General features: G+C 41.1%; 1 protein-coding gene across 1 annotated transcript in view; it reads right to left on the reverse strand.

Annotated features, from left to right (window-relative positions):
- Positions 1–4,878: 4,878 nt before the first annotated feature.
- LOC311139040 (integrin alpha-5-like) overlaps positions 4,879–21,352 on the reverse strand; it is a 50,950-nt gene continuing 34,476 nt past the window's right edge. Inside the window, exons 16-30 of the mRNA XM_084173886.1 lie at positions 20,901–20,956; positions 20,312–20,472; positions 19,622–19,759; positions 17,305–17,372; positions 12,524–12,674; positions 12,118–12,210; positions 11,728–11,807; positions 11,353–11,433; positions 10,957–11,062; positions 10,469–10,627; positions 10,046–10,156; positions 8,417–8,530; positions 7,726–7,827; positions 7,390–7,512; positions 4,879–6,893 (exon numbers count right to left, since the gene is read on the reverse strand). Of these exons, the coding sequence (XP_084030012.1) occupies positions 6,810–6,893; positions 7,390–7,512; positions 7,726–7,827; positions 8,417–8,530; positions 10,046–10,156; positions 10,469–10,627; positions 10,957–11,062; positions 11,353–11,433; positions 11,728–11,807; positions 12,118–12,210; positions 12,524–12,674; positions 17,305–17,372; positions 19,622–19,759; positions 20,312–20,472; positions 20,901–20,956 (1,627 nt within the window). The 3' untranslated portion in view covers positions 4,879–6,809. The remainder of the gene's footprint in view (positions 6,894–7,389; positions 7,513–7,725; positions 7,828–8,416; positions 8,531–10,045; positions 10,157–10,468; positions 10,628–10,956; positions 11,063–11,352; positions 11,434–11,727; positions 11,808–12,117; positions 12,211–12,523; positions 12,675–17,304; positions 17,373–19,621; positions 19,760–20,311; positions 20,473–20,900; positions 20,957–21,352) is intronic.

Consider the following 21,352-nt stretch of genomic DNA (forward strand, 5'->3'; position numbering starts at 1 on the left):
TTCCCCGAGCTGACTAGGTGAAAAATCTGTCGATGTGCCCTTAAGCAAGGCACTTAACCCTAATTGCTCCTGTAAGTCGCTCTGGATAAGAGCGTCTGCTAAATGACTAAAATGTAAAAATGTAGTGTATGTCAGGCTGGTTCCACCAGGTCGTCACTAGTTGCCACAAAGTCAGAAGGACTGCCTACTCAACCAATCAGATGAGGGAATGTGATGACGCGAATGCCGGCTCAGAAGGTCAACCAATCAGATGAGGGAGTGTGATGACCCGTATTCTGCCTTGTGGGAAACGCCTCATTCTCTAAATGCCATATCTTGAGTTCAAGTTTGAGGACCAAATAACTAAATACATTTGGGAACAAGAATTGGCAACGTCACTAAAATTCATAACATTGAGAAAGGACAAAGATTTTGGGCGAAAGGGTAAGTTGTCTTTTGCTACTCTCATCTTAAATGAGCTAGCTCAGAGGAGTTATTCGATTTGACAGAGCAACGTTGTTAGTTTCTCTAGAAGCCTTTCATTAGATAGATACACAGCCTTTGGCAGGAAAAAAAAACTTCGTTGGGAGAGTAAAAGTCTCCCATTCAGTGGTTTTCCGTTTCAAGTTGTGTGCACAAAGACGTATGAATGCCACCAGGGGAAAGACAGACAAAAGCCAAAGAGAAAGATGCTGCTGAAATGAACAAGAAGGCAGTAAGTTAAAAGACAGATCACTGTCATTTACACCATACACTTTTACAACATTTCTACAAGTACTAACTAACAATGGAATGTTCCTCAATAAAATTGAAGATGGGACTTTAAATGGGTGTCCCAAAAGTGTGGTTACTAAAGATCCCATGAGGGGTGCTTATATTTGTTTTAACGTTTAGAAACTGCAATAATCATCACTTTCCATACGGCTTTTGAAACATATGCCCTTATCTTTCATCAGTGAGAAAGAAATCCTTCAAATAAAATAAAGACACATTAAAAATAGATTATTCTTAATGACTGTACAACTGGAAATGATCACCAACATTTTCAAAAACCAAGATATATGGTATGGTACTTTGTTTCAAGGATTCAATTTAATCAAATTTATAAAGCCCTTTTTACATCAGCAGTTGTCACAAAGTGCTTATACAGAAACCGAGCCTAAATCCGCAGAGAGCAAGCAATGCAGATGTAGAAGCACGGTGCCTAGCAAAAGCTCTCTAGAAAGGCTGGAACCTAGGAAGAAACCTAGAGAAGGAACCAGGCTCTGAGGGGTGACCAGTTTTCTTCTGGCTGTGCCGGTGGAGATTATAAGAGTACATGGCCATTAAGGCCAGATCGTTCTTCAAGATGTTCAAATGTCGATAAATGACCAGCAGGGTCAAATAATAATCACAGTGGTTATAGAGGGTGCAACAGGTCAGCACCTCAGGATTAAAGAAATGTAACAACAAAGGTAGTTAAGTTGAATACTTACAGTACCTTCAGAAAATATTCATACCCCTTGATTTACTCCACATTCTGTTGTGTTACAGCCTGAATTCAAAATTGATTAAATTGATATATTTTTTATCTCACCCATCTACACACAATACCCCATAATGACAAAGTGAAAACATGTTTTTTTTATTCATTTGCAAATGTATTGCAAATTAAATACAGAAATATCTAATTTACACAAGTATTCACACCTCTGAGTCAATACTTTGTATAAGCATCTTTAGCGGTGATTACAGCTTTGAGTCGTCTTCGGGATGTCTGTATCAGTTTTGCACATCTGGATTTGGGGATTTTCTCCCATTCTTCCTTGCAGATTTTCTCACGCTCTGTTAAGTTAGATGGGGAACAGCGGTGAACAATAATCTTCAAGTCTTTCCACAGATTTTCAATGGGATTCAAGTCTGGGCCACTCAAGGACTTTCACATTCTTGTTCTGAAGCCATTCCAGCGTTGCTTTGGCTGTATGCTTGGGGTAACTGTCCTGCTGGAACGTAAATCTTCGCTCCAGTCTAAGGTCATTTGCACTCTGATGCAGGTTCTCATCAAGGATTTGCTTGTATTTGGCTCCATTCATTGTTCCCTCTATCCTTACCAGTCTCCCAGTCCCTGCCGCTGAAAAGCATCCCCATAGCATGATGCTGCCTCCACCATGCTTCACAGTAGGGATGGTGTTAGATGGGTGATGACCTGTGCCTGGAGTTTTCAAGTGCCTTTTTGCAAACTCCAGGTGTGCTGTCATGTGCCTTTTTCTTAGGAGTGGCTTCCGTCTGGCCACTCTCCCATAAAGCCCAGATTGATGAAGTGCTGAAGAGACTGTTGTCCTTCTGGCAGGTTTTCCCATCTCAGCCAAGGAACTCTGGTCACCTCCCTGACCAAGGTCCTTTTTGCCCTGTTGCTCAGTTTGGCTCTAGGCAGAGTCTCGGTTCTTCCATATGTTTTTTTTATTTCCCAATGATGGAGATCACTGTGCTCTTGGAAACTTCTAGAAATAGTTTTATACCCTTCCCCAGATATATGCCTACCCTTCCACAGATATATGCCTCATCACAATTCTATCTCGGAGATCTACGGACAGTTCCTTAGACTTCATGGTATAGTTTCTGCTCTGACATGCACTGTCAACTGTGGGACCTTATATAGACAGGTGTGTTTCTTTCTAAATCATGTCCAAACTATTGACTTGACCACAGGTGGACTCCAATCAACTTGTAGTGACATCTCAAGGATGATCAAAGGAAATTGGATGCACCTGAGCTCCATTTGGAGTGTCATAGCAAAGGGGTGTGAATACTTATGTAAATGACATATTTCTGTATTTTATTTTCAATAAATTTTTTAAAACATGTCTTCACTTTGTCATTATGGGGTACTGTGTGTAGATGGGTGAGGAAAAAAATAGTTTTAATGCATTTTGAATTCAGGCTGTAACACAACAAAATGTCTGAATACTTTCAGGAGGCATTGTACTTTTACTGTGGTTAATTGTTGTCCGCTCTTGTTGTTCCCTCTGATCGTGAGAGCTGAAGCAAGGTGCTGCACCATATATTCTGAGTTAAATGTTGTTTCCCTATACCTAGTTATTTCTAACCAATAACAGTGTTGCTAGACAAAAATCAAATCCAGGGCAGGCTTCTGACCCGTCCACATCCAAAAAAGTTAAAGAAAATGTAATTTAACTTGCGTCCCTATTAAAAAAGCATTGGATTGTTGTAAGCATTAGCTGGAGTGAGTCTCCACCATTGTTAAATCCTTGACGGGGAGAATGGTGGAGAATCGGAACACAGGTACCATGCAAACACAGGTACCACCCTTCACTCAGAAGTATGCACTTCTTCCCTCCTCCTCAATGCAATTAAAGGCACACTAATAAGTATGGCGAATAACACTAGTGTTCTTGCTTTGAGAAGCAAGCACATTAAATATTAGCATTTATATTTTCAAAAGTATTTGGATAGGGTTGTATAAAATGGTACATTTATTTCTTATGAAAAAGATATGACAACTCCCAACATGGGAGAGAATAGTTTTACAGAAAAACGTATTTCCACTGCATTTTACATACACTACCGGTCAAAAGTTTTAGAACACCTACTCATTCAAGGGTTTTTCTTTATTTGTACTATTTTCTACATTGTATAATAATAGTGAACACATCAAAACTATGAAATAACACATATGAAATCATGTAGTAACCAAAAAAGTGTTAAACAAATCAAAATATATTGTATATTTCAGATTTTTCAAATAGCCACCCTTGATGACAGCTTTGCACACTCTTGGCATTCTCTCAACCTGCTTCATGAGGTAGTCATCTGGAATCCATTTCAATTAACAGGTGTGCCATCTTAAAAGTTAATTTATGGAATTTCTTACCTTCTTAATGCGTTTGAGCCAATCAGTTGTGTTGTGACAAGGTGGGGGGGGGGGGGGTGCAGTCGCAAAACCATCAAGCGCTATGATGAAACTGGCTCTCATGAGGACCACCACAGGAATGGAAGACCCAGAGTTACCTCTGGTGCAGAGGATAAGTTTATTAGAGTTACCAGCCTCAGAAATTGCAGACCAAATAAATGCTTCACAGAGTTCAAGTCACAGACACATCTCAACATCAACTGTTCAGAGGGGACTGTGTGAATCAGGCCTTCATGGTCGAATTGCTGCAAAGAAACCACTACTAAATGACACCAATAATAAGAAGAGACTTGCTAGGGCGAAGAAACACAAGCAATGGACATTAGACCGGTGGAAATGTGTCCTTTGGTCTGGAGTCCAAATTGGAGATTTTTGGTTCCAACCGCCATGTCTTTGTGAGATGCGGTGTGGGTGAACGGATGATCTCCGCATGTGTATTTCCTTCCCTTAACCAGCATGGCTACCACAGCATTCTGCAGCGATACGCTATCCCATCTGGTTTGGGCTTAATGGGACTATCATTTGTTTTTCAATAAGACAATGACAATACACCTCCACGCTGTGTAAGGGCTATTTTACCAAGAAGGAGAGTGATAGAGTGCTGCATCAGATGACCTGGCCTCCACATTCCCCTGACCTCAACCAAATTGGGATGGTTTGGGATCAGTCGGACCGCAGAGTGAAGGAAAAGCAGCCAACAAGTGCTCAGCATATGTGGGAACTCCTTCAAGACTGTTGGAAAAGCATTCCAGGTGAAGCTGGTTAAGAGAATGCCAAGAGTGTGCAAAGCTGTCATCAAGGCAAAGGGTGGCTATTTGAAGAATCTCAAATATAAAATAGATTTTCATTTGTTTAACACTTTTTTGGTTACTACATAATTCCATATGTGTTATTTCATAGTTTGATGTCTTCACTATAATTCTTCAATGTAGAAAATAGTAAAAATAAAGAAAAACCCTTGAATGAGTAGATGTTCTAAAACTTTTGACCAGTAGTGTACTCTTCACGAAATTATAAATGTACAACTTTGAAACATTCACCCCCTCAAAACAAACAAAACATTTCCTTAAGTATGACCAAGTTCCTTTTGTTGAATGCACAAACAATGTGTTATAAATAGTGATTAGTGGATGTGAGGTTATATATATAATTCAACTGTAATAATTATCTAATAAGCTCTAGCAGTGTATTTACAAATGTGGTCAAGTTGCACAGTAACATAATGCATCAGGAACTGCATGACAAATGTGCATTTTCTCAACAACAAAAATGTTCCAGCTAACAAGCTTTTATCGACAACTGGTGGCTATGAGGCAGCACACCCGTGTTGGCAGATATGGTGGTATACCGCCAGCAGCCCAACAGCGCAATGACCAACTGACGGTCAACATGCAGCTGTTAGTAGTGTCAGCTACCGCTGACTTTGCCGATGGTGGGCCGCCGTAAGCTTGCCATCAGGGTCAGGCATGGCCCATTCGGGCCACAGTAAGGCAACTCGGAGTAGCAAACACTCCTTCAATGTGTGGTCCATCCACACTTCAGGAGGATAGAGGGAGTTTTGTGACATTGGGAAAACATTTACCTTGACCGATACCCTTCCATGTGTCATTTTCTGCTCCTAGCATCCGGAGGTTACCGTTGTGCCGCACACTGATTCCCTTCAATAGCACACTTTCCTCAACATTCTCTCCACATTTACCGGTACATAGGTACAATGTCTACTGCTGTACATATAATTCTTAAGCAGTGGTGTGAAGTACTTAAGTAAAAATACTTTAAAGTATTACTTAAGTAGTTTTTTGGGGTATCTGTACTTTTTATATTTTTGACAACTTTTACATTTATTCCAAAATAATGTACTTTTTACTCCATACATTTTCCCTGACACCCAAAAGTACTTGTTACATTTTTTATGCTTAGCAGGACAGGAAAATGGTCCAATTCACACACTTATCAAGAGAAAGTTCCTGGTCATCCATACTGCCTCTGATCTGGCCGACTCACTAAACACAAATGCTTAGTTTGTAAATGATTGTCTAAGTGTTGGAGTGTGCCCCTGCCTATCCTTAAATAAATAAAAACAAGAACATTGTGGTGTCTGGTTTGCTTAATATAAGGAATGTGAAATGATTTATACTTTTACTTTAACTTTTGATACTTAAGTATATTTAAAACCAAATACTTTTAGACTTTTACTCAAGTAGCGTTTAATTGGGTGACTTTCACTTTTACTAGAGTCATTTTCTATTAAGGTACAGTATCTTTACTTTTACTCAAGTATGACAATTGGGTACTTTTTCCTCCACTGTTCTTAAGTATATATTTTTAGTGTGTATATGCATAGATTGCATTTGGATTACTGATACAGTGTTATTTGGGTTGTTAACTGGATTCGTTCTGGCATTCGTGATTTCTTGTTTCAGGTTTTTGCATTTTTGCTGCACTGTTAGGAGCTAGTAACACAAGTATTTCGCTGCACCCGCTATAACATCTGCCAAACTGTGTACGTGACCAATAAACTTTGATTTGATTTAGTAAAGACGTATTTGATTAATAAACCAATTGAATGAACGCTCCATTGCCTCAGCCAGGGTTGCTACTTTGGTGGAGATTTCCCCAAAGCAAAAAGCAGGATTTTAAAGACATTATTTTCCATGCAACCGTGCCAGAAAATATGACATTTTTCAGGATAGCTCTGTTGTAGTGCGGGCCAGACATCTCATTATGTGTTTGCCTGCTTGAGCATTTCAGTGCAGTACCAGGCTGAATGCCAGTGAGGTCCCAGTGGTACTCATCCTATGGACATTAGCTGAAGACTGCCCTTCATGCATGAGTATTCTGTAGTTCATTTGGAGTTGCAAGTTCAGTCCAACGCAATGACTTTCCAGTTTTCTAAACGACGTCTGGGATGGTCCATTGTTTAGGCCTCAGAAGAAGCCTGGGGTTTGAGTTGAGCTTTCTCCATGGCTGTACCATAGGGATCGGATCTTTTGAAGAAGCCCATCTGGAAGGATGGAAAGAGAAAATAGACTTATTACAATTTCAAAGTCAATAATTACATGAATAGCCCTCATAGATGTCATAGTACCAGTTCAGTTAGTTTGCAGTTCATGGTTATTTGCTAACAACATCCGCTTTCAAGACTGTACATTTTGAACACTTCTCATCTTGATCTTATTTTATCGTTTTTAGATATTATTTTAAGAACGATATGCTACTCGCTAGCTGGCAAAACCAGTTGCAATGATATCATGACGACCTCTTATGGGACCTCATGGTCAGGTTGTATACTGGCTGTAAAGGGATTTTGTATATGTATTTTTAGCAACCAGAAACAGGTTGTAATAGTATGACGTCTATCCTATGACAACATCTTTATCTGGTTATATAAAGTATTCCCAACCATAAAAACTGTTTACAAAGCAGAAAATGATGTCATTATGACGTAACATGCATGTGATTTTGCCCGTTGGGTTCATTGTCCTTTACGCTACACTTACCTTGTATAGGACATATATGAGCAGGACGAGCAGCAGCAGTCCAGCCAGTATGGCCAGAATGATGATCCACAGTGGTACCGTGTACTGGCTGTCCGGCTTGATCCACATCACTGGAGTCAGGACCTGCGACACAATGACATGTTGTTACCGTGGGGGAGTGAGAGGTCACTTGGAAAAAATGGATTCTTAAAATCTCAATGTGACATTACTCATAACAATGTTTTTTAAATGTTTTGTGTGCACTTTGTCAAACGATATCAGAAATCATACAGACAGGACCGGCATAAACCATCAAAAACCTAAAAATGAACAGTTTAATAAATAAATTGCACTTGCCTTCGTGGATCCACTGGGTTTGACTTTGGGAGCGATGGCATAGGGCATGTTCTTGACTACGTACTGGACAGAACACTCCAGCACATACTGCTTGTATGCCCTCTGTGGCATTAGTTCAAAGAAAAGAAAGGATGAGACAATAGATCATCTAAACTACTTTGCCAAATATTGCCAAAGTGTGTACAAAAAACCCAACACCTTTCACTGTAAAAACGGATACTCTAAAATGTTTATGTTTTAAATATGCTTTTCAAATGTACTACCAGGAGAGGGCGACATTGTACCACAGACCAGCAGGACCTACAGTGCCTTCACTTATGTAAATGAAATATTTCAGTATGTAATTTTGAATAGATTTTCAACCCAAAAAAATCATTATGGGGTATTATGTGTGAGATAAAAAAAAGTATATTTAATCCATTTTGAATTCAGACTGTAACACAAGAAAAATTTGGAATAAGTCAAGGGGTATGAATACTTTCTGAAGTAGCTTCATTCTTCATTTGAACTACTAATAATAGCAGTAGTATTATAGTACTAATACTACATAATCATAAGGATTGTTAGTACCAAGGTCAATTACATTTGATCTACATAACAGAATATACACGTGCTATCCAAATGACCATTTAATAGAAACAGTACTGCACGGTACATGACAGTAGTACAAACTACAGTCGCGCTCTCTCACCTCGATGAAGGTCTCAGCCCAGATGCGTGAGCGAACGGTCAGAATGACACTGCTTCCTCTCTCCAGTAACCCCACATGACAGCGCAGCCTCCAGCACTCCACCGTAGAGCATGACTATGGAGGAAGGAAAACAGTAATCAATACAGACCCCCAACATATTACATTCAATCAGTCTCACAAACAGTTATAGCTAACAATCTGTGATTATGAGCAGTAAGGGGCTATTGTGAACGTTTGCCTTTGGGGCATCACTCAAGCCAACATTTTATGTAAACAATTAGCAACTAAACTTAGTGTATCTTCAAGTTCTCCATGAAGAGATAATCCCTTTGCTTTTAATGAAAGGGAATTATACTAGGTTGTAGTTTTGTGCCCTTTGGGAAAAGTGGGGAGCCATGGTTAATTTGTTTGATAATTGTTTTGTGGTCATTCGTTTTTGAAGTGACAGAATACTGAATGACGGGGAGAGAGGGAATGAATAATGATTGCATAACTGAATAATAATGGGTGGAGAGCATAAAGGGGAAAAACTAAAGACAGCTGTTTTGATTTTACAGCTGTTTTGATTTGACAGCTGTTTTGATTTGACAGCTGTTTTGATCTGTTTTGTTCGGAGAAGTTTATTTCTCATACAACGACTCTATATAACTTATAATTACGAGCAGATCTTATTATGATAGATATCCTCATATCCCTTTTTTGAGAGAATAATTTCCTTTCAGTTTGTCTTTTGTGGTATTAGGGAAGCCACGGATGGTTCTTAGTGTTTTCTTTCTGTGGTAATTCAGCTCATAAGGCTATCGTTAGGACATGAAACGAAAGCCTTGACTCAAAAAGAGACTGAATTATGATGAAAAACAACAAACAAAGTAAAAAGAACAATAGACAATGACTTCAAGAAGAGAAGGGGTTAGGCAGGCCAATAAACATGATTGCTGCACCAGCAGTGTTCGAGGCCAGTCTATTTAACAAGCTAGTGAACTACAGGCCTCCCATAAGATACTCATTATTACCCCTATCCTCTATAATCTCTGTGCTCCTGGGCTAAGTGCCAAGTGACTTCATTTAACAGCCGGTATCTACTGTTTTACTGTTTTTAGAGTCAACAGACCTCAGCGGCTGTGTGTCACTGTTGACTCCGTATGGGGTTAAGCATGTCGAAAACAAGACGAGTGAAAAATAATGAAAAAATGAGAGAAAATAAAAGGTAAAAGGAGAGACAATTAAGAGAAGAAGGAGATAAAACATCTCCCGGAATCTTTATATGGGGATCAGATGAACAGCTCTAGAGAGGCACTACCACTAAGAGTATGGTCAGTTCTGTCAGTGGATGACTGTGAGTGTGCGTGCATGGTCATGTTTCCATTTGAAGAATTTGTAGCTACAATGAGTTTAGTAATTTATGGGTTTGGGCCAGTGGTTTCCTTTCAGCCATACATGTATTCACTCTCACAGTACAAGCCAACAACATCACACTAACACCACTTACCCCTTCCTCTAAAAGCAATAGAAGCTACTCCAAACATGAGAGGTGACTGTAGAAACCAAGTCGACCTCCTAACCCTTTTTCACCTATTAAAAGTACCACTAATGGGTCACAAGACACACACACACACAAAGCTGTCTCACCAAGTTGCCTTGTTCGGCCAGAGGATCCCTGTAGACCTCTCTCCTCTGGATGTGGTGTTCAGGGCTGACCGTCTGTGAGTAGGGAGGCTGTTCTGTTGTAGGAGGCTGGAGCTGGCAACACACACAGAATACTACACATGTACTGTTCTACTCATTGACACATAACACAAACTCATATGGTCATTGTCACTCATAAACTTGAGTAATATTGGACTACTGCACATCCTTGGCGTAAATACTGTGAATGATTATGTGACACTACACAAAATAAATGACAATCTATTAGGGGTGGGTGTGAATGTATACAGTATCTAGGATAAGTGTCTGTGGACGTATAGTATGAGCAAGTGTGTGCATCCAGTATGATTGTGTGTGCCTGCCTGCGTATATCCATGCATGTGTACGTGTAAGTGTGTTCCTCACCTTGAGTTTCAGTGCATTGAGGGTGTGGTTGGAGCTGCAGTTGAGTGGTCCCTGAGTGATGACCTCCACAGGGTACAGAAGGTCGTGACCCTGAGCTCTCAGAGGGCATCGCAGCTCCAGGACCGACTGACTGATCATACTGGGCCCGTTGTTCACCAACTTACACAGAGAGACAGAGAGAGACAGAGAGACAGAGAGAGAGAGAGAGAGAGAGAGAGAGAGAGAGAGAGAGAGAGAGAGAGAGAGAGAGAGAGAGAGAGAGAGAGAGAGAGAGAGAGAGAGAGAGAGAGAGAGAGAGAGAGAGAGAGAGAGAGAGAGAGAGAGAGAGAGAGAGAGAGAGAGAGAGAGAGAGAGAGAGAGAGCCCATGTTAGCATACTGTACCAGGAAGCTAAGAGAAGTATTTGTTCAACCACCTAACCCTACAACTCCACTTGACCCCACTTAACAAAATAACACAAAATCAACTCTAGTGGAATACGTTGAGTACCTCGTACACATGCTGGATCTCAGACCCAATGTCCTGCTCCTCTTGTAGGCTGTGGCTCATCCTCCAATTTGGGGGAGGGAAGAGGAGCTTGTCCGGACGAGAAACGCTTCAATCGAGAAAAGGAGAGAGAGTAACACCATAGGACAAAGTAGAAAATAGTAAAAAGATGCAGTACACATACCCAACAGAACGTGGTACCGAAACATTATTTACAATGTCATTGGGGCTGGGGCTGTTGAAGTACAATATATTGGTACCCAGTCACTTTGAGTGTAGCTAAACAGGGAGTATATTATTAGTATAGTGATGGAGACCATTCAATTCATTTGTTTGTTCGTCCATCCATCCATCTATCCATCCATCCGTCTATCCATCCATCCATCCTTGATGACTCACCCCTGTAGGATAACATCAGCTACCACAGCCACCTCAAGATCATAGAGCTCAACATCACTCTGGGAGCTATTCTCATTTTTACTGAGTGGAGAGAGAACAGAGAAGCGTAACACTTCATTTAGATTGTGCCAAATAGATGGTTTGTAGATGTTCATTGGAAGTTCACTTAACTGTCGACAACAATTGAACTAACTATCCACTAACCCTAAACTTAGCTCAGTCAGGACACGGGAGTAAGTATGGAAGTATTTATGAGGATTGAGGTACAAAAACATTCAACCTCACATCAACATTTAACTAAATATTAATACAGTATACAGTAAAGTAATTTATAGTTTATACAATTTTTGTGCTGAAGGTACAACTCGGACTTACCTGCGTATCTGGAGCTCAAACTGCACCGTATTGTAAGTGTCCTTCAGTCGGGGCACAGTGAAGCGGAGGCCTGCCCACAACTGTGAAGATCCACACAAAAGACACACGATCAGCCACAAAGACACTAGAGATACACTGACCTCAGATCTGTTAGAAAGCCAATCCGTCATAAACACACACACACACACAGTCATTAACAGACCCTGGATCAGTCTGGGTCACACAACATCATTCGTAAAGACAGATAATTGTACAGACATACAGAAATCCACAATCAGAAGGACAGAAGTAACATATTGCTTCAGCAACATTGGATTGTTCCTTTCATGACAGTAAAGCTCCATTTGACTTTGAATTTAAGAAACAGTTAGTCCATGATGGTCCACTTACACTTGTGCCAGACTTCATAGGGTTGCCAAGGTCACACACCAGATATCGGGTCTGATTCTCTGCCTCGTAGCTACAGGTTAGCTGAGTCAGACTCTGCTTATGAGATTCAAGCACAAACATGGAGAGAGAGACATAGACTTCACTTCACAGTATTTCCAAATTCTTTCAAACCATTTATATCATTACCATCGTTTTAGTCATCAGGCTATCGTTAGTATCATCACTATTGCATTGATATTACTTAAATTATGGTCATTGTCATGTGGATTAGCATTAGCATTCATATTAGCGCAGGTATGTATCTTTATTATGTTAGCAATGTCATTTTCATTAGAAACTGTATATGAGCATTATTTTGAGTTAGCATGTCCCCTAAGAGGGACAGGACAGATGGTTGCTCCCTCACCGCATTGTTGCGGGCTATACCACTGTAGTCAGCCTCTGGGGGAAGCACCATGTAAAGCTCTGCCTCGTAGGCCCCGCCCTCTCCCTCGTTCCTGGCATTGAAAGTCAGGGTCAGGGAGTTATCGTCACCCAGATACACCTCCGTCCTATCGCTAAGGAAACCACAAGAAAACACAACAACGTAAAACAAAGCAACAATAAACATGTCATCCCCCACCAATGATGCAGCGCCCCCCAATATTGTAAATGACAAATCTCTATGGCAAGACGCATTATTCACCCAAATTTCATCAAAATCGGGCCAGTGGTGTCTGTGATATCGCGTGTGACTAATGTACGTACAGTTGAGTACAATAGCGCCCCATTGGGCCAATCAGTGTAATTTTGTAAATGGCGGATCTCTATGGCAAGACGCATCATTCACCTAAGTTTCACTCAAATCGGGCCAGTGGTGTCTGAGATATCGCATGGGTTAGCTAGACTCACATACCTGAGCATGTGTGCCAAATTTCTTCACTCGGAGTCAAACAAATCAAGAGATATAGCACTACCATAGGTCAATATTAATGTTCTTGCATATGTTGAGTCTTGACAGTGTTTGCAACATTTGTAGCAAATTTTGTTACAATACGCATTTATGTGCCAGACCACGCCCTCGTGAACGTTTATTGGTCAATAGCGGCCATGTTGTTTTAGGTAATAGTCTGGAAAATATTGCATTGAGAGACCTTTGTCCATAGATTCCACATATCAAGTTTCGTGCAAATCGGTCATTCGGTGCCAGAAGAGCAGCGTTTGAAGTGTTTTTCACAAAATTCTAAATGACGGAAAATCCATCATGGCGACCTTATGGGATCCCTGAGGCAAATTTGTTCCTTGTGAGAAGAGGGACCTATGTACCGAATTTCATGACTTTAGGTGAAATGGGGTGAGGGCCGTGACCTTTCAAAGTTAGCATTAAATGCCAGATATTTATGGCAAGACTCATCATTCACCCAAGTTTCGTAAAAATCGGGCCAGTATTGTCTGAGATATCATGTGTGACTAACTTACTAATGAAAATGCTAACGGACGGAAACAGATTTAATCATGGGGGACAACAATCAAAGGTAGTTGTTTCATTTTTCAGACATTTCCCAAAACATGTCACAGATGTTTTGTCTCTCAAGGAGATTGCGTTGTCTACATATGATGAACATGATGAAAATAATCTCCTTTCATCTTTGAAGATCAATTACATGTTTTCTAGGAAGCTCCTGAACATGTTTGTCTGTCACAATATCAGTGATGGGGGGGAGCGTTATCCCAGCAAACACACAAACACCACACAACGTTGTCTCAAACTTGACTCCAAGCATCCTGCATATTCCAAATGGTGGTGGTAACCATAAGTGTGTATCCTACAGTCAATAGCCGGTATCCACCTAAGTGTGTTGTAGCTAAATCCTCTTAGTTTGTGGTTTAAAACTGGGTTGTGCCTAGAAACATCGCTGCTGTTTACTTGATGAGTCACAGGAACATTCTAAAACCTGTAGGTTAGACACAGCACAAAGATTCTAAAGTTCCATTATTCAACCGTTCTTTAAATGATGGGGCACTTTCTTAACTGAAACTCATAGAAACAGTCCTCTCAAACAGTCCTCTCAAACAGTCCTCTCAAACAGTCCTCTCAGGTTTATATCCCCTCCAGGGCTTTTCTGCTACATATCTGTCCGATTTAGCACTTCCTGTGTAGTGATAAATCCCCCACCCCACCACCCTTTCTTATACTTCCGAATGTAGTAATAAATTCATGCTGGCTATTGAGCAGAAAGAGGGAGAGCCGAGTACGGATGTTGATGGTCGGTCCCTTGGCTTATCACTATCCTCCCATCCTCCCATCCGCCCCTCTGTCCACCAGAGGTCTGGACACAATGTCCTCATACTCTGCACCAGGACCACACAGATGATTCCAATTATGGCCAGGTCAGAGGAAGTGACAACATCGATACTCTATCACTACAGACTACGAGAGGAGGAAAAGTTTAAGGTGGTGGTGGGAGAGGGAGTTGTACTGTAAGTCAAATTTTATTTTATTCAAAGCTTTTAAGATATTATAAGATACAGACAAACATGTGCATGAAATATAATCAATTTATAATTGTTTTTTAAATTATATGAGCAAAAAATATTCCATTTTATTTGAAACGGCAAGCCAGACAATTTGTTTTTAAACAAGCCATAGAAAGTTGGTTGCAATTTCAGATTAATCAACCAGATAAAACAGAACAAATATTACAACAAATATTATGGTTAAACTCAAATATAATTGATAAAAAAAGACTTCTCCTAGAACCCGATGGTCACTCTGACAGAGCTCCAGAGTTCCTCTGTGGAGATGGGAGAACCTTCCAGAAGGACAACAATCTCTGCAGCACTCCACCAATCAGGCCTTTAGAGTGGCCAGACAGAAGCCACTCCTCAGTAAAAGGCACATGACAGCTCACTTGGAGTATGCCAAAAGGCACCTAAAGGACTCTCAGAGCATGAGAAACAAGATTATCTGGTCTGATGAAACCAAGATTGAACTATTTGGCCTGAATGCCAAGAGTGATGTCTGTAGGAAACCTGGCACCATCCCTACGGTGAATCATGGTGGTGGCAGCATCATGCTGTGGGTATGTTTTTCAGTGGCAGGGACTGGGAGACTAGTCAGGATCGAGGGAAAGATGAACAGAGCAAAGTACAGAGAGATCCTTGATGAAAACCTGCTCCAGAGCGGGGCGAAGGTTCACCTTCCAACAGGACAACGACCCTAAGCACACAGCCAAGACAACGCAGGAGTGTCTTCGGGACAAGTCTCTGAATGTCCTTGAGTGGCCCAGCCAGAGCCCGGACTTGAATCTGATCTAACATCTCTGGAGAGACCTGAAAATAGCTATGCAGTGACGCTCCCCATCCAACCTGACAGAGCTTGAGAGGATCTGCAGAGAAGAATGGGAGAAACTCCCCAAATACAGGTGTGCCAAGCTTGTAGCGTCATACCCAAGAAGACTCGAGGCTGTGATCGCTGCCAAAGGTGCTTCAACAAAGTACTGAGTATAGGGTCTGAATACTTATGTAAATGTTATATTTCAGTTTTGTTTTATTTTATAAATTTGCACAGAAAAACACAAAAAAAATTTTGCTTTGTCATTATGGGGTATTGCGTGTAGTTTGGTGAGAAAAAAACAACAATTTAATCAATTTTAGAATAAGGCTGTAACGTAACAAAATGTGGAAAAAGTCATGGGGTCTGAATACTTTCCGAATGCACTGTATAATTGAACCCAGAGGTTGTACTACACAAAGTACCAATAATAAAGGACAATTATCTCTGAGATAGGCCTCAAGGTTGTGAACACATAACAACCTCTCGCATGGGAATTCTCGGGAAGCAAACTATTTAAGTCCTAAAAAACGAGCTGTGTATTACATTTCAATGGTGATAGGTCGTTGAAGCTGCATAGTGAAAGTACTGAATCATAGACACTTTTTTGACTGACTTGGTCTCGTGGAAACTGAATACACACATTCCCCAGTTTTCCATGGGAAACTCTTAAACTGATTGTACACTGCCGCTAACAAAAATCACATGGCAAAGTCGTGCAACACACTACTCAAGACAGAGCAAGAAAAGAACAAGAGCTACTAGTTTGTGAATGGCACCAGTTGTTCCATTCAGCCTATAGTGCAACATACTCTGCTGTTGTCTACACTCAAACAACACTGATTAACCATTAAATAACCACGAGCAAGTCAAGAGTCGTGAGGATATGAGCAGCAAAACAAAACAAAACATTTTTGGTTACTCTCCTGGGAATACAAGTGCATTTCTTAAATCAAGGACAAATAAACATACATGTATATCAGTGGTCACCAACCGTCGATCGCCAAGCCATTCCTAGTCGATCACCAAACATTTCTGTAAAACCCCCAACGATAAAGCCTTGCGTTCCTATTATAATTATATTTTTTGGCGCTGTTGGCGGTAGGTGCACTTGATTCAGCTGCCCTAGCGCCAGGAAGGCTAAGGGCTTCCATTTTGAACCCTTTCATGTGTCTGAAGGTAGAACTCTGCCTACCCGGCAGTCCCAGAGAGCAAATCAAGTGCACCTATAGGCCTACCGCTGGTCAATCAGATGGCTCAGATCACCGTGTACAGTTTCCTCGCGCCATAGACAGTAAAAATAATCCTTGAACGCACAGCAAAGTTGATAATGTGAGATTTAAAAACTTTTAAAACCATGACTAGAGAGAGAGACTCAATGAATACAGTAAATAAGTGCTGTTTTTATGAGTAAGTTCATGTTTAAGTTGTTATTCAACACTGTCAATACTTTGTTCAACAGTTTTATAAGCCATAAAATGCGCATTCTCCCTACTTCCACTCACACTACAACCAGCACTGCAGCTGCAATGAATGAGTAAAAGTGTTTCGATAAGCTTTTATTTGTGGCTCGTGTCTTTTTTTATATCGAGGAATATTTCACTTTCTCTGGTCATAGGAGTAACAACATGAATTGGTGCATGAGGCAGAAATAATGCAGGGCGACTTAAGTCTGTATCCAATTGTTTCTTTCCTACTCTTCTTTATTGGTTACCACTGCTTTGAGAGGTCATGACAGGTGAAAGCAATAGGCTGAAGACCTACTGAGGTCTTTCACCTATCGATAGGTCAAGAGGGAGAGCGGAGAATAGCAAGGTAGGCTATTCCGGAGTAATGCCTTGGTTTCAGGTAATGGAGAGGGGACTTCAGCTCACCCATAAACAGCCAGTTTGAGGTCAGGGACACAGATGTTGTCCTCACCACAGTCCAGCTGAATCTGGGCCTGCGGAACAGAAGGGTGGAGAGAGAGAGAGCGAGAGAGAGAGAGCGAGAGAGAGCGAGAGCGAGAGCGAGAGAGAGAGAGAGAGAGATATGGTAATGGGAGAGAGAGGGAGATATTTCGATTTTTAGAAAACCTTTATTGGCACAATTCAGGTAATGTTCAGTTAACTCCTCATCTTAGAATGCTAAAACTCACTTCTACTGAAAGAGAGAGAGAGATTTAGAGAGAGCGAGAGAGTTATGTGATACCAAGAAAGACATTAATACAACTCACTAAGACTTTCAGCTTATTACCTACTACCAGTATATTTTCTTAAGACTGCAAAACAGCATGCAGTTCTATGACAATTTACATTGGTTTTCGAACAACCACTGGTCAATTTACCACAGCAATAAAGTTTTATGAAGACTAACCCCTTAAATGAGAGAATGAGGGGGAGAGGTAGAGGTGTGAGAAGTAAGGGAATAAGTGGAGGGTGGAAAAAGAGAACGCAAATGAGAGAAGGGGTGAAGGAATGAACAGAAACAGTGTTTCGTTTTGGTGGAATGAGGACAGCAAAGATGTTCGAGAAAGGACAGACTCCAATGTGAAGAAAGGAGGGGAAAAATAAAGACTTGCTGCTTAGTGAGGAGAGGAATTGGCCTCCTAAGCAATTTGACTCTATAAAGACTCTACAAACCACAATAAAATATAAATCGAATATGATTCGATTAGACTGTATCCCCCTTCCCTCTCTTCCGCCTCTGTCCTCCTCCAACATTGCTCTTGCTCTGTGTACTGTGAACCCATTGTTACAATACTATCCCATCCCGGCAGCAACATGTGGAAAACATTAGACCCAAAAATCATTCTACGAGAGTGCAGAGTCGGCATGGCGATCACTCACTCTGTCTCCATGGCGACGGCTCATTTAAAGTCTCCAATGTTATCGTTCGCTCAAGTCCATGTGGTAATCGGTCAGTCAGCACAAGATCACAAGACGGAGGAGCGCACCGGGACTAGTAATGTTCACACACAAACACCAAGGGTTGCCCTTCCCTGCTTATCTTCTCTTCTCCCCCACTTACTCAATGTCATGTTCTTTCATCCCTCCATCTCCGTGGGACAAAAAGGGCGGTAAAAGCTTTATTGTTGAGAAGTGCAAGAGAGAGATAGAGAGTGCAAAAATATTTCGGTGTAATAATGGAAGCATGGAAAGTCCGAGCTATTCCTAAAAGCTGTTCTAGCTAAGTTGTATTGGTTTCTCTGCCAATAGTGAGAGGCTCTGAGCACACACATACTTATACACACACACCTTTACACAGACACACACACACACGCATGTGCACACACACACACACACACACATACTTATACTCACACACACATATATAAACACATGCACGTGCTCCAAGCCTGGCTCGTCTGGCTCTTGACATGGCGGAGACCACAGGCTACATACATAAACAAACCACAACCAGATGGCTAGCCTCAGCGCCCCACCCAGAAAGAGCTGTCAGTTCTCCCTCTGTTTTTTCGCATAGCCGTGACTCCCCATCCTTGCTCAACCCACCACCCCTACCCCTGAGGATTCTATTCTCAATTTGGAAAAGCTACCACCATGGAATTGGAAAGAGGGCCTGGCCTACCCCTGTTCTTTGCCATTATTGCTTCTGTGACAGCATGCCATTGAAGGCTTTCATCTAAAGTAAAGTAAAAAATGCTTTGTAGCAGGTGTGCCGTCTATCCAACTCTATGGCTACCACATATTGTAATTCTGTGCTTTGTGTATCAGGACTAACCCCCAACCTTTAGACATATGGGGACCAGCACTAGTGAAGGGTCGTCCATATGAAATACATAAAAAAATGGCCACTTCTGACCTTATGCCTTTCTACTTCAACAAGTCTTTATGGCGCAAAATGTAGATATTGGGGGATATAGATATGGTGCACATGTGTGTTCGTGGTGAAGTCTGATAGTTTTGGACTACATTGTCCATAGTGCACCTATGTTCATACCCTCTATACGTTGTGTGGACTGGAGATTCAGTAGTAGTGTAGTAGTGTAGTGTACATACCAGTTCTGAACTGTAAGATATGTGGTCTAGTAAATATGACGATATTCTGTAAGTACACGCTCTCTGCTCTATAAAGTGTGATGTCTGGCAAGGTTGGGGTCAATTCCAGTTCAATTCAGTCAATTCAGGAAATAAACTGAAATTCCAATTCCAAAATGTTTCCTAATTGAATAGCGTAGTTAATGCATACCTTCTGCTCTATAAGGTGTATTGTCTGGTAGTTTAGAATGGGTCTCAGGCCATGGAGGTCCAGTGAAGCGAGAGGGTCCAGGCTAAAGTTGAGTGTGACGTAAATGGGGGAAAGTTTATCCCTAAACTCCTCTTCACTCTGCAACACACATGGGGAAAGAAGGGCAACGGCATCAGCAACACACTCAAGAGGAAGTGAATCGGTGTTACACTGACTCATGTTCATGATGTGTTTAACTGTTACTTTACTTATTGTCAACTAACTGGTTGAGATAAGACACTGTGTGCCTCTAGATGTTACAGATCAGTGTAAATGTACAGCGTAAGCGAAAATGTTCACTTTCAGAAACTATAATCAAAAAAAGATTAACTGTAAAATGTATAATTAAATGTTTCAATTTACTGGTCTTTGAAGGCTGGATTCGAAATAACTAGCCAACATTTTCCCGCAAACTTTAAGTCCACCTTGAGAAGAGAGATTGGTCGGTAAGACCCACAGTTCATTGGATCATTGTCGTATTTATAAACAGGCAATTTTTCCAACGCGTCTTTGAACATTTCTGTAACACTTCACTTAAAGCCTGCAGGTTTAATGCTTTATAACTTGTTATAAGCATGTCCGAGCCTTTAAAATGCCTAATAGCTTATAATATGTCTCCCAACATTTCTTTGAGTGTTTGAAGTGACTAACGCGCAGGTAGATGCGGGTGTCGTGACACGTTCGTCCTCCGTTGGCCATGGAGATGGTCTTCAGTAGGCTGGGCTGGTGGCTATCCAGGAACAGAGTTCTCCTCACTGACGACTCCTTCTGGGTCTGCTTCAGATGGTCCAACTGTACCTCCACCACAAAACCTGTACCACACACACAAGGTGGGTTACACACACGTACACACACACGATAGAACATATCACATACACAGAACTATACTCACAAAAACAAACCCATTAAAACACACATGCATTTATGCATGGGTACACACACTAAAGCAATTACATAGTCAGTTATTGTGGATACACTAACACAATACACAAAATTACAAATACCCATTCCCACGTGCAGACACACGCACACAATCACACGGCCACATACTCAAACATAAACACACACATGCACTCACAAACCTTGCAAAGTTTCCCCTGTACTTACACGATTGTCCTTTTATCTTAATCATAACTGCTAAATTGACCACAGTGAGTTCAGGCATATTTGTGGCCATACAAAGGAAGGTAATAGGGAACAGCTGTGTCGGGGTCCTTCCAAAAGAAAACACTGGGCTCACCTAGATCAGCAGGGAGGTGCTTCCCATTGGCCAAGAGGCAGAAACTGAGGTTGACACTGGAGGGGGTGAAGACAGACAGAAAATAGTGAGGGGGAGTATTTCACTGTACTGTATATTCAATAGATCCATATAGATCTCTGATACATACGGTGATAATATACAATACTACTGCATTTTGAATGTTGCATTCCATGTAAAAAATGCTACCTTTGAACAGATACCCCGTAATGGAAATCTATTCATCTTGTATTCAAGTTTGAACATATTATCAAGTAATAGGACTGGCCACCCCTCAGAACCTGGTTCCTCTCTAGGTTTCTTCCTAGGTTCCTGCCTTTCTAGGGAGTTGTTTGCTGTTTGGGGTTTTAGGCTGGGTTTCTGTATAAGTACTTCGTGACATCTGCTGATGTAAAAAGGGCTTTATAAATCAATTTGATTTGACTTGATAGGAA

The sequence above is a fragment of the Coregonus lavaretus genome (assembly GCF_964263955.1).
Source record: "Coregonus lavaretus genome assembly, chromosome: 12".
NCBI lineage: Eukaryota > Metazoa > Chordata > Actinopteri > Salmoniformes > Salmonidae > Coregonus > Coregonus lavaretus.